We start from the raw sequence: 20467 nt of genomic DNA, 5'->3' as shown, positions 1-20467 counted from the left end.
TGGTATAATCCTACCGAGGCATCGAACGTCGCCTTGGCTGTCTTCTTCTCGAACAAGTGAGGAATCAAATGATCCTTTACAGTGTCCAAGAGTACCCAGAGGATTTGACGGCCCCAAGATTTCTGTCTCAACAATCTCTTAAAGATCGCTTTCTTTGAGAACCAAAGTAATCCTAACGTTACAAATTTGTCTTTGTACCAAAGACTCATTGCAACTGTTTTGAACCAAATCTCGTCGAAGAATTTTTGCCTAGTCCTTGAGGCATCCTTGTGTCTTGTCTTAGCAACAGTTCCTTGATCGTGCAACTATTGTAGCATGTACGCCTATACTTGCCATGTTCTAGATTATGCACATACTACTCGACCTTTGCAAGTGTGCTCTCGACTGGTCGGTGTAGTCCCCGTGGACTATTTAGTGGCCACTAGTTGTGCCTGCGGCTCTACTTATCGCCGATGACTAATTTTCCTTAGTACGAGTCCCTTCCTCACATGGCCATCCTTGCTTCGTGTTGCTCGTTTGGTTGGCAGATGGACCTTTGATGGCTATTGTTGGCTGTTGCCTTGCATTGTGGCCCCGCTTCTCTCTGCCTTACCTTCCTGCACCTATTCTCATTCCCCCTGACATCTAACACCTTGAATGACAACCAATCAACTGTGGTGGCTTGTTTGCCCTGTCACCTGCACTCGTTGGTGGCCACCACTTGTTGTGTTGGCTGACACCGTTCTGTCAATGTTGGACATTGGATAAACCAACGCTCCCCGTATGTTTCGTGACATGAACCAACCACCTCTCATGGATCTTTATCTCTGGTGATCGATCATTGACAAACACCTGCGGGTTTTGTTCTAACGACAATTGTGATTCCCAACAAGTGGTATCAGAGCATAGGTCACGAGTTCGATACACATCCGGCTCACGTTGGGGGGAGATTGTTGGACATTGGATACACCAACGCTCCCCGTGTGTTTCACGACATGGACTAACCGCCTCTCGTGGATCCTTATCTCTGGTGATGCGATTTTTGACTAACACTTGCGGGTTTTGGTCTAACGACAATCGTGATTCCCAACATACTCAAGCCAGAACTATGCCAGAGAAAAAAGTTACACAAGTATGGAGAAAGAACCAGATTCAATCCGAACATCTCTTGAACTCTCTAGCCAACAACACATGTTGTTGAATTGAGCCTTGATAATCTAAGTATTTGATGGGGAGACTCTGTCAGAAAGAAGACCATGCATGCAGTTAGGGGGAGCTTATGATGATTAAGCATTCTTGCAGAAGCTAGTCATGGATGGATCCTATGAGAACCTTGATGAGTCACACTTGAACAATCATCCGTTGATAGATCATCTCTCGGGAATAGCTCCATTGAAGAACATGATCTCTTATCTATCTGATGGATTGTTGTTAAGATGTCTTCCACTTGATCACTAAGCAGGTAATCTTTCATGAGCTAAAGGAGGTCGTGTAGACAAGGGGAGTTAGTTCATCACATGAAGAAATACATCTATCATGGACCATATTGCCAAAAATAAAGAGCACCATGACAGGGGGAGTTCTTGGACACCCCGTTTGCCATTGATGTCAAAGGGGGAGAGAATGGTTGAAAGGACAAGAATATTGCCATCAATGACAAAGGGGGAGATTGTTAATCTAGGTTGTCATTGATGTCAATATGGCATTGACTGGGATGGCAAGTATTCTTGAGATGCTAATGAAGAAGTGCCAAGTGCCATTCATTTATCTTGATGATCTAGGAGCTCTTGATGACCTATGTGATGAATGTCCTTACCTTTGATGGTTTGATGATCTTATGAAGCCATAACCTTAGATGTCCTTACCTTCAATGATCTTGATAATGGAAGACTATAGATATACGATAATGATGAAAGACTACATGCTGCATATGCTTGATGACACATCACTATCTTGGGGACATAGATTTTACTATATTTTTTCCATGCATGTAAACGTAAATCAAGCATAAAAGCAGAGAAGCCTTGATGAAGAAACCAAACAAAATAAAGCTCATCCACGAGAAGCCCATCCATGAAAAAAAATGTTGTTGTCCTACATTTTTGCACTAATAAATAATTAGTCACATTAAAAAATATTTTTGCTACCTTAGAGGCAGAATTCTTCCACGAGACCTACACCATCTTTTATAGCATAATTTTGCCTTTGCAATGAGCTATTACACAGCCCGAAACTCCAAGCGGTTTGAAAGTTATGAATTTTTGAAGTTAATTTATTAATTCTGGATAGTAAGCCGACCTATACATGCCTACTCATGTCGGCCAACATCAGAGACATGTCCCTTCATGTTTAGTAAAAAATCACTATAAATATAAGTCTAAACCTTCATTTTTCACTATAAATTCGGTGAAGAATTCAGAAAGAAGAGAACAGAAGGTAAGGAGGGTAGGAGAAGTTAAAGACTTAACTGTATGGTCAAAATTTGTGTTTGGAATATTTTAAAGACCTCAGACTTGTTGCTTTAAAGACCTGTGCTACAAAATTCGGTGCTGTGATTTATTTTCATGACTTGAACATCCTTGACAGTTGGTTGTATGAAAATGTGGAGACTTAATCCCTACAACAGGACCGACTTAATCCCTACAACAGGACCAAAAATTCTTCACTAGATCGGACTATATATATAAACTGTGGACTCAGAGGTGTAAACAAGACAGTGCTATAGGCTTGGACCTTTGCGACTGTAATCAGATTAGTAGACAGTGGCTCAGACAGAGGTGTGCACAGGCTCAGATAGTCGGACAAACAGTGGTTCGGATGAAGGGTTAGACAGTGACTCAAACAAGAAGACTATGGTGGCTAGCACAGTGGCATAGGCACCTCGACTATGTTGAAGCAGCGATAATTCTTTGGATGATGCGGCAGTGACCTATTTTTGATGGCTCAGTAATTAAACTCTGTGCTAAATACCTTTCACCTCAGGCTTCATAACAGTGACAGAACCTTGAACCAGCTGTGGAAGAATAGTGCTTTTGGTACCTCGGACAAAGGACTGTTGTGGCATCAGGCCATCCTTTATCTCGGTTGTGCTACCGGACTGTGATTCTGATTACACTCTTGATAGTGGCTCGAAGTTGGTAATCTCCCTGTATACCATTGCCAAACTATGGTGTCATGTTAGCTGTGAACCAAAGTATAATCTGAAGACTGAGTTACTTTGGGGCAGATTGAAAAAGAACACTCAAGTAACTACGTTACTCAATGTTATTAAAGAAGACCTTGTGGAGTGGCTTGTTGAAGTGAAATTGAAGACTCTTGAAGATGTTATTTGAAGATCTTTGGTTGGGTACCATGAAGACACTTTGAAGAATTTGTGGAGACCTTGTTTGAAGTCTTTGTGGAGTGGTCTTGAAGAAGATCCCAGATTGGAGCCCTCTTGATGAGTAGCCTTGACTGACCTTGGAGACACTGTTGAATACAGTTTGGTGGGATATCTTGAAGATAACATTGAAGACCATGATGCATCGCTGATGTCATCATGAGGTAACTTGGAGAAATTGCTTGGGTATGATGAAGAGCAGTGGTGAGACCTTCTAAGAGATCAAGGTTGTCATTGATGATATTGCGTGGAGACTACAGTGAAGCTGAAGATTGACAGGGCTCGTTGAAGAAGACCTTGGGAGCCGTGAAGAACAACCTAACATATTTTGACAAAGAAAAGCTAAAGGGTTGGCATCCTTGGAGTTGGTGCTCCTAAACTCAAGGTTGGTGCCTTGGATAAGATAGGGTTGAAGCCCTAGAGGTCGGAGCCTCACAAAAGTCCAAGTAGGTGCTTGGCACATCCTAGTTTGGAGTCTGGGTGTCTTCATCAAGGGTTGGAGCACAAAGGATCGATGCAGTGGATCAGTGTAATATTGCTAGAGCACATTCCTCACTAAGAGGGGCTAGAACACGAGATCTCCAAGACCCAGAAATCGTTTGGAGAAATTCCACCCGGATCATGAGTTATTAAAATAACTAATATTTTTAATGGGGTTCCTAAGTCTAAACTTGGGAAAATAAAAATATTAATGGGTATTAATAAAAATATGGGTGAAAAGCTTCTAAGTGACGAGGATCAAGATTGTTTTTATCTTAGCCGTTGATTAGGGACTTAATCTCGGTCGTTGATTCATCAACAGGAAAAGTATAAGAGGAGGGTTGAGGGTCAGTTGGAGATACACCATATTGATAAGTCAATTCGATTTTTCTGGGGCGAGGTTTGTTGAGAAAGTCGAACAGGTGATCTGAGTTGCAGCGAAGGGGCAGGGATAGTTGGGGTGGAGGATCTTCTTCGGAATCCCGAATACTCAGCAGAGAGAGGCAGAGATACACTAGAGGGGGCAATGCAGACCAAGGAGGACTAACTCTGGGCTAGGAGGGCCCACGCAGTGCTTGACGCAAAGGATCAACTGACCTCCTGCAGAAGTCCAAATTCAGTCGGGGAGTAGCAAGATCAGCCGGGAAGGTTGATGTCAGAGCTCCAGGAGGCAGTGAGACTAGCGCAGAGCCTCAAAAAGCTCCACGCAGGCCCACACAGCTACTGCGAAGGGGCAGCGCAGTTGTAGCCGGGATAGTCAGTTCAGTTACCGGATCGGAGGGATTTGTCGGGTGAAGTGAGGTAATCTCACTTAGCTTTCTGCCAGTGTATTTTTCTTTGTAACTGGATTGCCAAGAGGGCATCCAGAGTTGTATTCAGAACTACTGCTTAATAATAGAAAATCCTTAGAGCTGTTGCACCGGTTTTAGTGCATTGGGTTTTTCCGGGGACGTGTTGTCCAAAAATAACAGTGTCCCTTGTGTGTTTGTCTCATATCTATTTAAGTTTATGGTTTGTATGTTAGTGTAGTCTGCAGTAGTGTTTTTCATCGTTGTTTAAATAATTAAATAACTTGTTGAATGTAAAAACAAGTAGGAGATGATAAACCAATATCAGAGCATTGTAGGTCACAGGACACTGAAGCCATCAGCCGAGAGATCTAGCGAATTTGCTGCAGAGAAGCAGCTATCCCAAGTGACATCGTTGTTTCAAAGCCAGAGGAGCAACTGAAGTAGTGACGCAGAGCCAAAGGAGTACCACAGAGGCTCACGCAGTTCATGCGTCGGCATTCCGAGCCAGTGGAGGCTGACGCAGTACTCGAGAGGAGCTCACACAGTGATTGCGTCAACTCTCTGGGCCAGCGCAAAGCTTGAGGGGCTTAGATCAGTTAGTTGTCGGGGCAGGAGAAGCAGTGCAGATTCGATCTGTGGTGCTGGTGGGACACTGTTGTTATTGGTGTAGAATAGTGTCTGAGGAGACAAAGCCAAGGTAGAGGGAGTCACTACCTTAGCAGATTTCTTACCAAAGAAATCTAGATCCGAGTTACTGAGCAGCAACAAAGGAGGATTGGAGGGGCGATTCAACATTTGGCGAGAGGATTTCCGTGAAGGAAATTAGGACTAAGAGGGAGTCTAGGAGGAGCTTGTTCCTTAGAGGATTTCTAGCGTCAAAGAAATCTAGATCCAAGTCTTGCTAGGAAGCAGCAGGAGAGGGAGAAGAGAACCAATCCTATATTTATTTGAGCAGAGATGGCAGTCAATGGACTGAGGGATTAGGACAGATTGGATGGAGCCATCCAATTTTGTCATCTGGAAGGCCAGGATCCTGACAGTCCTGGACAAAAATCGCATCAAGGACTATGCCTTGAAGACAGTTGCTGTTCCGGTTGATGTTGATTTGCTGAAAAAGTACAAGGAAGCCCAGGCGAAGGCTAAGTGCATGATTATAGACTGGGTCAAAGATCATGTGGTTCCACACATTGCTGAAAAGGAAACAACAAGGGAGATGTGGGAGGTTTTGACCACCTTGTACGAGGGGACTTCCGTGCAATAGAAGATGCTATTAGAGAATTAGCTGAGATAGTACCAGATGCAGAAGGGCGAAGAAATCGATCCCTTCCTCCTCAGGTTGCAAGGGATTCGAGATTAATTGACTTCTGTGGGGTCTACACCAAATCCTGAGTTCATGGTCAGGCCTGCCCTGAATGCAGTCATTGACGACTGGGAGACCTTTGTCTAGAGTATCTTGGGCAGGGCTTCTCTCTCCAGTTGGGAGGAGATGTGGGCAACTTGTCGACAATAAGAGATTAGGAGGTTGACCAAGACAGGAAGTAGTGACAGAGGAGCCCGAGTCAAGGAGGAGGAGGAGGAGGAGGAGGATGGAGCTCATGCATCATCGGGACAACAATGGCAACAGAAAAGGAAGAAAGAGGATATATCCAAGGTTAGATGCTTCAGGTGTGGGGAACTGGGACATGTCGCCACTCAGTGCCCTCAGAAGAAGGGCAAAGAAGAGGCTTTTGACTTGAAGGTTGCTCCAGCAAAAGCTAATAGGGAAGGCGAGGATGACGATAAGAGGTGGGGCGACATGGAGTTGTAGTCGAGAGGACTACATAAGGGGAAGGATCATTGAGGTGCCCAAACTCTTGGATCACATACGGCTATGAGAGTCCTTAATGACAGTAGTAGAATGACAGGTGTCATTTGGTGCGAGGGATGATGGAGCAACAGTGGCAGAGCTAGAGTGTTAAAGTCTAAAGCAGCGCAGTGGAATGTTGTAGCAGTGCGGGAGGCACAGAGCAGATTGCAGTAGCAGAGTGTTAGCACAGATTAGCAACAGAGGTAGCTTCAACATCACGAGGCATCTAGACTGACCAACATGTCAATTTTTGGGTGAGGCAACATATTGAGAGGGAGCTGTAGTACAGATGCAACAGTTAGCAGTGGTAGTGCTATGGGCAACATGATGCAACATATTGAGAGGGAGCTGTAGTACAGATGCAACAGTGGCAGTGGCAGTGTCATGGGCAACAATACAGGTTGTAGCAGTGTAGTGGATGAAGGGCAGTAGGCCTAACATCAACAACACAGAGGACCGATGCAGTGGATCAGTGTAATGCTTATGTTGGGAAGTATTGCTAGAGCACATTCCTCGTTAAGGGGGGGTGTTGATTTTGGTAGCATCAGATGTGCTCTAGTTTCGAAATTTTGTGGAGGGGCTAGAACACATGAGATCTCCAAGACCCAGAAATCGTTTGGAGAAATTCCACTCGGATAATGAGTTATTAAAATAATCTATATCTTTAATGGGGTCCCTAAGTCTAAACTTGGGAAAATAAAAATATTAATGGGTATTAATAAAAATATGGCTGAGAAGTTGTTAAGTGACGAGGATCAAGTCTATTTTAATCTTAGCCGTTGATTAGGCCCTTAATCTCGACAGTTGATTCATCAACATGAAAGGTATACGAGGAGGCTTGAGGGTCAGTTGGAGATACAGCATATTGATCAGTCAATTCGATTTTTCTAGGGCAAAGTTTGCTGAGAAAATCAAACAGGTGATCTGAGTTGCAGCAGAGGGGCATGGATAGTTGGGGTGGAGGATCTTCTTTGGAACCCCGAATACTCAATAGAGAGAGGCAGAGATACACTAGAGGAGGCAATGCAGACCAAGGATAGTTGGGGTGGAGGATCTTCTTCGGAACACCGAATACTCAACAGAGAGAGGCAGAGATACACTAGAGGAGGCAACGCAGACCAAGGAGGGCTGACGCTGGGCCAGGAGGGCCCACGCAGTGCTTGACACAGTGCCAACGCAGAGGATCAACTGACCTCTTGCAGAAGTCTGAATTCAACGGGGGAGCAGCAAGATCAGCCGGGAAGGTTGACGTCAGAGCTCCAGGAGGCAGTGAGACCAGCACAAAGCTAACGCAGAGCCTCATAAAGCTCCACATAGGCCCACATAGCTACTGCGAAGGGGCAAGACAATTGTAGCCGGTGATAGTTAGTTCAGTTGCCGTATTAGAGGGATTTTTCCGGGTGAAGTGAGATAATCTCACTTAGGTTTCTGCCAATGTATTTTTCTCTGTAACTGGATTGCTGAGAGGGCATCCAGAGTTGTATTCAAAACTACTGCTTAATAATAGAAAACCCTCAGAGCTGTTGCACCGGTTTTCTCGCATTAGGTTTTTCTTGGGACGTGTTGTCCAAAAATAACGATGTCCCTTGTGTGTTTGTCTCATATCTATTTCAGTTTATGATTTGTATGTCAGTGGAGTCTTCAATAGTGTTTTTCATCATTGTTTAAATAATTAAATATCTTGTTGAATGTAAAAACAAGTAGGAGATGATAAACTAGTGATTGCAGTAGGATTTCTGATGTGTAGATTCAGAAATTTTCACACTACCTATGTGTTGCAGTTAGCATTGCATCTGTTTGTACTGATCTACTCAAAACCTGAAGATCAAGCATTAATAGGGAGGCTCCCTCTGAAGCTAGACTCTCTATGTGTCTCAAACTCTCTCTAATCTACTGCGTCACTGTAACTGTTTCTGCACCTGTCTTGAGTCTCTGACTGCAACTAGCTCTGTACTGAGTACCGAGCACCTGACTACGCCCAACTAGCTCTACAACTACCTCTCGAGTATCTAACTAAAACTAGCTTTGCATTATCCCTCAAAAATCTGACTGCGCATTACTGACACTTCGATCCTCCCGCTACTCTAATACTTTGGGCCCCTGTAGCAAAGGTGTTGATCCATGTGAACAGTAACTGGATTTGATCTAGACTTCCTGTTGCTCCTCATGGATCCTACCCATACTGGTAATCTGAAGCATCATGTTCCTCCTCCATCTAGAGGTATCATTGCTATCAATGTGAATTCGTCTAATCTAGAATTTAACTCATTGATCTTCGCTGAAGCTGTTGTTTGCTGCCCCTTCTTATACTTCTTCCTCTTTGGACACTAGGTGACATAGTGACCAAACTCACTACATTCGAAGCACTTGACCTTCAACAGGTCTTTCTTCTTCTTCTCTCCTCCTTTTCAGTCATGTCCCTGACTGGGACCGTTGTTCACCTTTCCCTTTCCTGCAAGGGCTACGATTTATTCTTCCTTCTCCACCTTCGGTCCCTTGCCACTACTTCTGGTAGCACCATTTGCGAGACTAAGCGTTAGCTCTTCTTGAGTGAAATCACTCCACACGCATTTCCAATCTGGTAGCTTATCTCGTCTAGTGATCCCTTGAACAAAAGTTTGCTATTCCTTTGGTAAACCCGTTTGGAGTTGTCTGCACCAGTTCGATATTTGCTAGCATATCTCCTGCAATTGCAAGTTCATCTCAGACTCTTGAATTTTGGTGAGGTAGGAAGTTACGCTCTCACCCTTATGCATCTTTGTTGTCCTCAAATTTTCCTTGAGAATCATTTTTCGATTATCAGATGGATCCTAGTATAACTTTGCAACGACCTCCCACATTTCCCTTACTATATTCTTATCTGCAATATGCCGAACAATTTGATCTCAAACCTCGTCTGGGACCATCCTCTTTGCTTTGGTCATATCCTTCTTGTAATCAAGATATTGGATAGGATCTATCAGTTCAACAACTAACGTTGTCATGAACTCGTTTAGAGTCTTAGACTGTGCTCATCTAGTAGGAATTACATCATAGCCTTCCAAACGCCAAAGGTTGAGGCTTTGTCAAGTCTGTCCTGTTCTCTGAGTCTTGCTGTGGCCATCTCTGGGAAACTCAAATCAATTGGAGAATTATACGTTGGAAATCTCCTTCTCCTTCTGACAACTCGACCTTCTCTCTACTACACGCACTCCCCCTTGAATGCACAAATGTACTTCTGCACTTGCCTCCGGTGTCCTTGGAATTTGCACTCCCTGCCGCTCCTTTTAGGTAACTCGCTCTACCTCCTGGAAGTCCTTCGAAATTTGGCACATGTACTGCTAACCTTGAAACTCGTACTAGTTACACCCTATTGCTGCGGGAAATCATAGTCTCCTTTCCTACAACTGGAAACCTTCGGAGAAATAAACTAGAAATTCCCTCTATGTGCTTTTCTCTTCCTACGATGCACTGATCTGCAACTGCAAAACCCTTGCTGCAAATCTATTGTGCTAGATATGCTCTGTGACTCTACTGATCAGCTCATTGGAAAGCCTCTTTGGCAAGTCCATTGCCTGTTGCTATAGATTTGAGGCAATTCGAGCTTTTCCTTCACCCTGAATTGGAAATCGATTTCTGCCTCTCTGCTACTTGCACTGCTTGGCTGCCCTGCGTTGATCTGGAGGTAGTGCTTTAGATCTCCCTATGAAAGTACACGATCTCTCTTCCTTTCACTTTTGAGCCTATGATCTGATCTTCAATGCTTTGATTCCATGTGAAATTTCCATGAATGCACCAACTAGAGTTTAATCTTGTAACTATTAGTAGTTTATTTGTTTACGACAAATAACTATTTAATGACTGATGCATTCTTCACAACAAAAATGCCGTGGAATTATAAAATAGGAACTAAGAAACAGATGCGCACAACCAATAAAAATGACACCATTATTTTTGGACAATTGTCCCAAGAAAAACCCTGAAGGGAAAACCGATGGAACAGATGAGGGTTTTATTATTATTATGCAACAATTTGAGAATTATTACAACTGAATACCCAATTGGCTATCCTCCGAAATCAACTGGCAAAATATCTGGAGATAAATTATCTCCCTTTGCAATCAACTCAACGTCTCTCCAACCACTCGCATTTCCCAACAATTCGCACCACTGGACTGGAAATGCGCACGACCTGGCTGGAGAAAATTGTACAACCTCAGAACTAACTCTGGACGAGTTGTACTACCTCGGGAAGTGACTTGCTCTGCCTCCTGCATGCTGATCTAGCCTTTGGCAATTGAATCAACCCTCTTCACGCAACTCACACTAGGGTTTCTGGCTATTCGCACTAGCTGTAGTGACCCTCTGTCTAGGTAATTCGGCCTTCGTTCTCCTATCTCTCTAGCATTGGAAAATCACTGGGAAACTCTCCTGAATTTTGCTCTTCCCAAATCTCTGTTGCCTCCTCTCTTTGATGCTCTTTCCCTAGCTCTAACTATGCCCTCACTGAAAACTGTGATCTGGGTAGCTTGATCTGCCTTCTCACAGTGATCACACTGATGCTATCCCCAAGTCCTTCGACCTTCTCTTACATTTTTTGCTAGAGTCTCAACAAACATGATTTAATTTGCATCGATGGCTAAGATCAATTAGACTTCATCAATAGATGCCTCTAGAGCAATCTCAAATATTCTTAATTAATTAAGTTTAATTTACCATTTTTCCTAAGTTAGACTTATGAAATATCTTAATTACGGCAAATTGATTTAATTCCCAAGCTCATCTTATGAAACCTTTTATGGGTTTTGGAGATTAGTGTTCCTTAGCCTCTTAGCGTCATCTGAGACTATAACACTTATCCGATGCTACCGTATCCATCAAAAACTAACATGTACAGATAAATCCATATGGATTTGTACACTCGTATAGATAGGTCGGCACAAGTTCTCCCATAGGTTGCACAACAAGTTTTTGCTATTTTTGGTTTTCTTAGTAAGCCAGACAAGCTTAGTTTAGGGTGTTTTTGGTAACAATGTAATGCTATTTTTTGGGCAACGTGTAGAGGTTTCCTTGTGTTTTTTCAAAGGAACGAAAAGCTGATTTGAATGAATAATTCCTGTTCATATGAAAATATAATTTTTATGCTTCCACGGTTTAATTTCTTGCTATTGTGTGATTAATGCAATGGTTTGAAATTTAATTTCAGCATTAATTAAATTCAACAATCTACATGTTTGACTGAGATAATAAGGATATTAGTCACTTAAGGCTTGAAATTCTCACATGGTATCAGAGCTTGATCTTTGATTGAGATTGCCAAGGATTTGCTACAATAAATCTATTGCAGGGAAGAAGTACTAGTAGTAAGGGAATTTTGAAGTTTTATTTTCTGATTTGGTAGTTTGGGTAATAGATATAACTATAAGAGATGGTAGTAGCAGGCCTTCAGTTTGAGAATAGATTGGATTATGCCTGGCACTTTGTAGCAATGGCTATGACTATGCAGATTGAAAGTTAATATATTCTTATTTGATGCAAGAATAATTGTTGTATATCTAATTCACATAATATTATAAAGAGAATATAAAAAATATACTTGTAAATATGTCTTGTAATAGGGTAGTAGGGAGTCCCTTGTTGGACATTTTATGTTATTTTTGTGGTTTGGATAAGATTTTAATATTTATAATGTGTGATGAAAATGTTCAAAATGTTTGTTTTTAGATGTTGTGTATGACTGTTTGCCTTGATGTTGCAGGGTAAACAAGAGGTACACAAGTTGAGAAAGACTGAAAGAGAGAATAAAAAAAGGTATTTTCAAATTCCCAGTTCATTGTGAAAAATCCCTCAATGTTTTTGGATCATTCTCTCATTATTGCAAAAGTCAACTAAAGCAATTATTCATGAAATGAAATTTCTTGGAATCAATTTGATACAAATATGTTGGCATAGAGACTTTATCAAGCCTACATTTCTAATTGCAATCGAATGGCAATAAAAAAGCAGTAGTTTGTGTTTGTGATTGACACAATTCAGCCCTATAAAAGAGTCTTAGACTTCAACCACAAGGCTTGTATATTGGCTTTGCAATGGCCATTGCAATTGATGCATATGCTTTGAGCAAGAAGCTCATTAGGTTTTGCATCGGAGCAATATCATTTAGGTTTGAGATGAATTGCTAGAGCTTCCTTTACATTTAAATTTGTAATCTTTGCCTTAGTTGGAAGGTTCTATTTGCAAGGTTGGCAATGCTTCCTACCCATAAGAAGGGTTGGAAATTGAGAGTGCTTGAGTTTCAATAAAAAGGATTAATACATAATTTCATTGGCTAGAAAATAATGGTTACTAGGCAATTTTTGTTGTATAGAGAAAACTAGTGCTCTACAGGGATGTGTCCCCCAGGGTGGGTTGCGGCACCCCACACTTCCCACGCAGTTGCGATGGGGGAACGCCTAGGGAAACATTTGCCCATTGACCCCTTTTGGGAAGACACAAGGGAAACAATTCCCTTGTGTGGGGGACGCGTTTCCCCAAAACGGGGGCTTTTGGGCATCCCCTCAAAAGGGGGACGCCTAGAAGCACCACTTTTGAGGGGGGACGCCTAGAAGCATTCCTTTTGATGGGTATGCCTAGAAGCACCTTTTTTGAGTTTGAATTATATCAATTTACTATTCTAATCTTCAAACTTCAATATCTACTATAGTCTGTTTTTCTTAGTACGAATTAGATTATAGAATGATGAATGATGAATTTAAATTTTACATCAATTTGCATTCTAGAATGAGGAATGACAAATTTAATTTTTAAATCAATGTAGATTCTAGAATGATGAATATGGATCAATGTATTTCATTATTGAATTTGATTACTGAATCTTGTGGTGTATGGATAAATGATTGTTGAGAAATCTAGGGCAGCTACGTTAGGGAAATTCAATTTGATTTCTCTTAACTTTGATAGTTTCTTGTGACATTATTTTAGTTTCCTTTTCTCGTTATTATTATGTTATTTTATCATCAAACAACTACCAAAAAATGAAGATCATCAATGACAAATGGACACCAGATGTAGGCACTCAGCCAAGGCAAAACCCCTATGAAGGGGAAAACTCATTCAAACTCTTTCCTTAGTAGAATCAGATCAAGTTGAGACAATCCTAGACACTCGACCTAGACCTCTCTCCATCCATCATGTCGACCTTTCACAAGATAAAAACATCTCTTGGTTCATTTCTTTGACCTCATAAAGACTTCAATCCTGTAATAAGCTTCTATCTTGCAGTTATACAAGATTTCGGTCCCTGCAATTATACTTTGGTTCCTGCAATCATATTAGACTTTGGTCTCTGCAATTATTCTAGACCTAGATCCCTGCAATCCATCTAGACTTTGGTCCTTGCAATTATTCTAGACTTCGGTCCCTGCAGTCATTCTAGATTTCAGTTCCTGCATCCCTACTGCAACTCTACCAGATTTCGTCCTCTTCATTAACTGCTCCTATTACAAACTTTGATGACCTTCTTTCTCTGTGTAATTACAGATTCGAATTTATCATGCCATGCCCCAAACTAAGTCAAGTTTACTTGCTATAAATAGTTGTTGGAACCTCCACTAATAAGCTGACATGAACAGTTGAAGAGGCTGACTTCATATAAGGCTAGGCTGACTTGGTGGATGAGAAGCAAGGCCTAATTTTAACATAAAAATATTTTCTTTCTTTGACACAATGAGCCCAAGAAGGGCCTCTTACATAATGACTATGACTTTGACTTAATATAAACAAATCTAGAGCACAAAATGGGTGCAATGACCTATGGACCAATGACCCAAGCATGAAGCCCATGCTTTAATAGGTCACATTTCTTTTACAATAAAAAATTTCTTTTTCTTTCTTAAATACAATTATGAAGACCGACACTAGTTACATTATTCAACAATGATGAGTATGAATGATGTATGTATCAATATGAATAATGAATATGGATCAATGTATATTATTATTTAATCCAATTATTAAATAATAATATACATTGGTGGAACATAGGAAAATGTTGGAAACACTGAGAAGGGGGGTGAATCAATATTTCACTCAATTTAGTTAAATTTTAATATTCAGAGCAATAAATAACATTAGCATCAGATCAATCATAAATCAACATTGCAACACCATTCAAAATGCACAACATCAAAGACAAATACAATACACAAGAGATTTTAAGGTGGAAACCCTTTTGAGAGAAAAACCACCGAATGTTTCATAATATAGGTCTGTAAAGATTACATTAATAGGAAGCTTCAACTTCGAAGATTCTCCAGCTACAATTGGAAGCAGGCTCCAACCCTCTGATTTATCAGCTCCAACTCAAAAGATGCTCCAACACCCTGGTTATCAATTCCAACTGGAAGGGTGCTCCAACGCCTTGATTTACCAGCTCCAACTGGAAGTACACTCCAACGCTCTGGTTTATCAGCTCCGACTGAAAGGATTTTCCAACACCCTGCACCGGCGCACCCTGCCACCCTCAAGTATTTTCAGGCCCCAAGCTTCAATTCACCACAGCGGACCACAGTTTCATCTCATTTTCAAACTGGATCTGCCAGTGCTTAATATCAATAAAATAAAATCAAAACAATCTGCTGGCTTGCTGATTTGCTATACTGGTACAAGGTCGTCAGCAGCAATAACAACTCTCTCTGCTTAATGTTCCAACTGCACACTGCAAGCCCTAATGTTGATATGCTCTTAAGGCACATATACTGACATAACAGACTTCATCAAACCATACATGCAAATCCTTGCAGCTCTGCTCAACAAATGTCACTGCCCAACCCCTGTCATCTGCAAGACATTGTCCTCAACTCACATAGCCATACACTTACCATCCTTAGCAGTAACAATGCAATACACTCAGACATCAGTAAACTCTGTTATCAAGAACCTATCTGCTGATCTGATCTCTGAACCAGCAAGCAATTCAAGCTCTAGCAATCAAGTCAAAAACTTTTATACCATCAATGAACCAACATATAATACTGATAATGACCTGTAGCACTAGATTCCAGATACTGGTTATCAGCAGCAGTGATCTTTCTGTCAAATGCTTGCCCAGCAAGGTTACAACTTCCCTGGCATGCTTGTCTCAGTCATCATATAAACTCTCTGTCAAATGCTTGCCCAGCAAGGTTACAACTTCCCTGGCATGCTTGTCTCAGTCATCATATAAACAAGAGTACTCAATCATGCCATTTCACATAGGTAGCTCCAGATCTGAACTCTGAATCTTTATCAATAACAACACATTCGTATCACTGATCATAAAAACATTCATTAGCACATCCTTGCCATCGGTATTAGCTATGGTAAAGGACCAATAACATATTTCAGCTAAAAGGACAGATTTGCAGGAAGAACTAATAATCAGCATTTAGGACACACACACACTTCAATGTTCTGGGCATCATAATGTTTTCAACTCTGTCACATCGCTGTTACATACTGCAATGTGTTCTTAACAATGGTAAGCAGAATATGAATAAAAACCTAACAGCTGATGTAAGCTTCAGATGATTAATAAGCCAAAGTATGTCAAGTCAGGTCTGCTGATGTAGGATGTGCCACTGAAGATGTCCTGAGGTGTCTCTGATCTTAATGTCTGAAAATGTGACAAGTGCTTTCAACCAACTACACCGCAACCTCTATCCTTGTGGAAACATCTTGAAATAGTGTTACATAAAGGGGCCTTGATCAACTACAGGAAGATCCAGAAACAGACCTTTGATGCCAACTCGAACAAGCTTCAAATATGATCTAACAATTTATCTTTCTAAGCAATAGTCTTGGATCTAGCACGGTACAAAATTGGTCATAAAGAGTTTGATCGACTCAGAATAGCTTCACGAATAATGCAGAAGGCCTGTCACTGAAAAAACCATTAAACCAGCATTTGACTCAGCCACAGAACTGATCCACTCAGCCACCACAGATTGCTCCAGATCTCTGTCTCAAAAAAAGTGCCAGATTAGGTCTTCAATGCTGATCTCTGATCTGCCTCTGTTCAGTGAAGGAAAACACCATATCAACCAAACTTTAATGCTCAGATCTGCCCTTGAATAGCCACAGAGGAAATGCCGAGATGCGACCTCTGATTTGCCCTGGAGAGAGTGAAATTTATCATCAAAACTACCTGAACCAGTGCTTTAGAGACCACAGATTCGAGGCACACAGAAATATAAGTCTGAAATGATGAAACACCTCAGAAAAGATAAGGCACAAAACTGATCTGCAATGCCCACAGGTTCATTAATTTAGGCTCAGACTTCCCTTACCACAGAGGGCCAAAAACTTCAGATTTTACTTCTGACATAGGGCCAAAAATGTGCCACAGGACGTGCACCTTTATCTTAGAAACATGCCTTCAAATAAGATTCAGATTAGGGCTCAATGAAATCTCAGAGCTTGCTTCAGATAAGGTCGGGTTAGGCCTCGGAAAGACAAGCCAAGTTGCCTTATATAGATGCCTCAGCTTGCCACTGTGTTGCTTCTGTTCTAGGGCCAAAATTTAGGCCTCAGGACCTACATCTAATTCAGAGAAATATACCATCAGAGGGGGCTGAAAATCAGCCTCTGAGGTGGCCAAAAAACCACAGAAAAACCTCAGATGTGTGACCCTGTGAAAGAGTGAAAAAACTTAAGGAAAGAGGGCCAAGACTTTGCCCAGAATTCGCTCTAAGGATGCTCAATGTGCCTCAGAAATCCGAGTTGTGGGGGGCAATTTAAACCTCAGATATTTTGCAACAGAGGTCAAAAAAATGCCAAAGGGTGTGCAAAACTCTGTTCATAATCCCAGTGAAAAAGCCTTGCTCAGACCCAGTGAAAACCATCCATCAAAAGAATAAAATTTAACCCCAAACCCTTTCTAGAATTCGGCCTGCTTCTTCAGATGAGCTTGACTCCACAAGGCCACAGACGATGGCAGAGATGTATCAGATTGAGTGCGCAGGAGATGATCCAAATGCAGGGGAAATGAGCCCTATTTATATAGGTCTAAGGGACACCAAGAGGGGGGAGGCTGAGCTTATCAGGAGGGAGTTGACCCTCCAAAATTCAAATTTGAAATTCAAATTTTGGAGCCAAAACAATCTACTTCTGGATGCCGACTTAATTTCCGAAAAATTAATTAATTTCCCTTTGTCAAGGTACTATTTTGCGAGTGAATTTAACTAGGATAGGCCCATCAAAAAAATAATTTAGTTTTCTTGAAAATAAACCCCCCCTAATAAACCAAATAATAAGCAGCTTGTAGCATTTCCTTTGGGGCTTTTGATCACAAAATTGTTGAAGTTTCTAAGTCTACCAGTTAGAAACCCTCCATGCACTTTACTGATTTATTCCTACCTACTTGTTCCATTACTTAACAAGTTATTTACAATGTAAATACTGAAAATAAACACTAGTGCATGCTCAACATATTACAAATCATCAACTGAAGGAAACAGAAACAAGCACACAAAATGACACCGTTATTTTTGGACCAATGTCCCCGGAAAAACCCAATGCGGGAAAACTGGTGCAGCTATCTGAGGGTTTTCTTATTAAGCAATTTCAGAGTACAATCTGGTTGCCAAATCTTGCTAATGCAACAGAGAATTTCCTTGGTAGTAGTACCTCTCAGTGTGAGACAAATGTCCTCGCTGAAACCCCGGATAAACCTTCCGGCAACTCCTCAGCTCCAATCTGCCCAGAAACCCCAGCGTCTGCCTTTCTAGACCGCGTCAGCCTCTCTCTGCTCAACATTGGTCCTGTGTTAGCCTCATGAGGCCCTGTGTCAGCAATGCTGGTCTCTCTGAAGCATTGCACAGCTCCTGGCTGCCTCTGCGTGGCCCTGGTTGCTATTGCATCACTCTCTCTGGCTCATGTGCTGATCTCCCAACACTATTTCTGCTTCTCTGTCTCTCTGTACTCAATGCCCCTCAGCTGCAACTCCGATCACTGATTCTATCTCTCTTAGCAAACCCCACTGTAGAGAATAGAATGACTGATCATCTGGTGTGCTCTCCAAGTGACCCTCAAGCCTCCTCTTATACTTTTCTCGTTGACATATCAACGACTGTGATTAAGTCCCTAATCAACGGTTAAGATTAGGTCTACCTTGATTCATGTCTTTTGGACCATTCTAACACAATTTTATATATATTAATATTTTAATTTCCCTAAGTTTAGACTTAAGGACTCCATTAAAAATATTAATTATTTTAATATCTCCCTAACTGTTTAGAATCTGCCCAAACCCTTTCTAGGTATTGAAGATCTCATGTGCCCTAACCTCCCCACCAAATTTTGTGGCTAGAGCACATTCGATGCTACCCCAAATCAACAAAAATGGGGCTCCAACTTTGAGGAGGCATATCTCCTCAACCATGAGGAGTTGTGGAGCGTGCCACCTACTGTTGGAATCGGCATGGTGAGAAGAATCAAATTAAGATGGTCTTGCCTGCCAATTTTCTTATCTTCACATCCAAATTCCTCATCAAATGCGGGGCGCATGACCACAGTATAGGAGCTCCTCATCCTTCCAGGGATTCTCGACCAATAGAGCTTCCCATGCAATCCAATCCATATACGAATATTAAGAGCATTCAAAGATGATGTTGGCATTAATGACAACACCATTCAATAGATAAAAGCCAAGTGATTCTTTACCATTCTCAAATTATCAACTTTAAACATTTTGGAATATTTTTTTTAGCCTTTTATCAATTTATAATAAACTTATTTATTTTATAGATAAGTTTGGCTATTTTTCACAATAAAGAATTTTATCCAATAGAAATTTGGGTGAACATTCATTTTGAATGGGTGAATCCATTTTGACAAAAAATGGAAAATATGAGCCCCTAAGATTTGCTTTTCTATTGTAGCACCCTAGTCTATGGGATCTTCTCTCTTGCTCCTAAATTTAGTTCCCTATTTTTGTGGATTGGCTTGAGGATGCACTTTATTGAGTATGCTTGTTATAGTGTTATCACTAACAATTCCATGCCCAACAACGTCTATAGCTTACATTTAAAAGTGGGACATGTAGTGTTCCATAGCGATTTGTCCCCTGGGGGGGGGCATGTGTGACATTCCTTTAAAACCCTAAACTCATTTTTATTTGATTGTAAGTTAGGGCTAAATTATAGTAAAATCTCGTTTTTAAAATTTTTAATGACTTGTTGATGTATGCCATAGGGTTAGATTTTGTTTAAAAGTGCATTAGAGAAGCTAATTCAAAGTTTTTCATACATTTTTCAGCCATTTTATAGGGCTGACGTCATATTTTATTTGTTATTATATGCTTTATTAACCATCAAAATTGTTGAAAATTGACAGCTTAGGGATGAATTTTAAAAATAGAAAGTCTAATGATAGAATTACTGAAGATAGGAAGTCTAAATTCTCAAGTATGACTTTCCAAAAATAGTAAATCACCTTGCATCAATTGGTAATCAAGTATTGTTGATGGAAAATCTCTTTTGATCGTCAATCAATCCTAATAGTTCAATTTTGACTTAATCATCAATATTATTATTATTATTATTATATTATATTATTATTAAAAAGAAATTCAAGTCTGTTATATAAAAAATTAGTTATTTGTAATTACTAGTTTATTAGGTAAAGGGCATGACAAAATTTTTGATCATGCCCATTCACCAAGAGGCACCCAAGGTTGTATTTAAGCCAGGGCCTCTCATTCTGTAAATCATCTTTCAATCATTATATATATATATATATATATATATATATATATATATATATATATATTCTGTTTAATATTGAGTTTCTCTGTTCCATTTGGTATGAGAGCAATCGATCTTCTGCCTACAACCGCTCAGTCACGAACTGCTGTTCTCATCCACCGTCACCTATTGTTGTGTACTCATTCGTTCAAGGCACCATCGCTGTCTTCTCTAGCCGCATATTCCTTCAGCCGTTCACCCCAACCGCTCTGCTAGTCGCATGCCCAAAAGC

General features: G+C 40.9%; 1 protein-coding gene across 1 annotated transcript in view; it reads left to right on the top strand.

Annotated features, from left to right (window-relative positions):
• The window catches only part of LOC149197131 (uncharacterized), a 195004-nt gene that overhangs the window by 54239 nt on the left and 120298 nt on the right, over nt 1-20467 (top strand). Inside the window, exon 2 of the mRNA XM_089405740.1 lies at nt 12213-12265. Within this exon, the coding sequence (XP_089261866.1) occupies nt 12213-12265 (53 nt within the window). The remainder of the gene's footprint in view (nt 1-12212; nt 12266-20467) is intronic.

This window comes from Pinus tabuliformis, chromosome 2_2, assembly GCF_031772625.1.
Source record: "Pinus tabuliformis cultivar Carrire ecotype Pingquan chromosome 2_2, CPIR1, whole genome shotgun sequence".
NCBI classification, from domain to species: Eukaryota; Viridiplantae; Streptophyta; class Pinopsida; order Pinales; family Pinaceae; genus Pinus; species Pinus tabuliformis.
The sequence above is the reverse complement of the archived record's forward strand: the minus strand, read 5'-3'. Positions and strand labels throughout refer to the sequence as shown.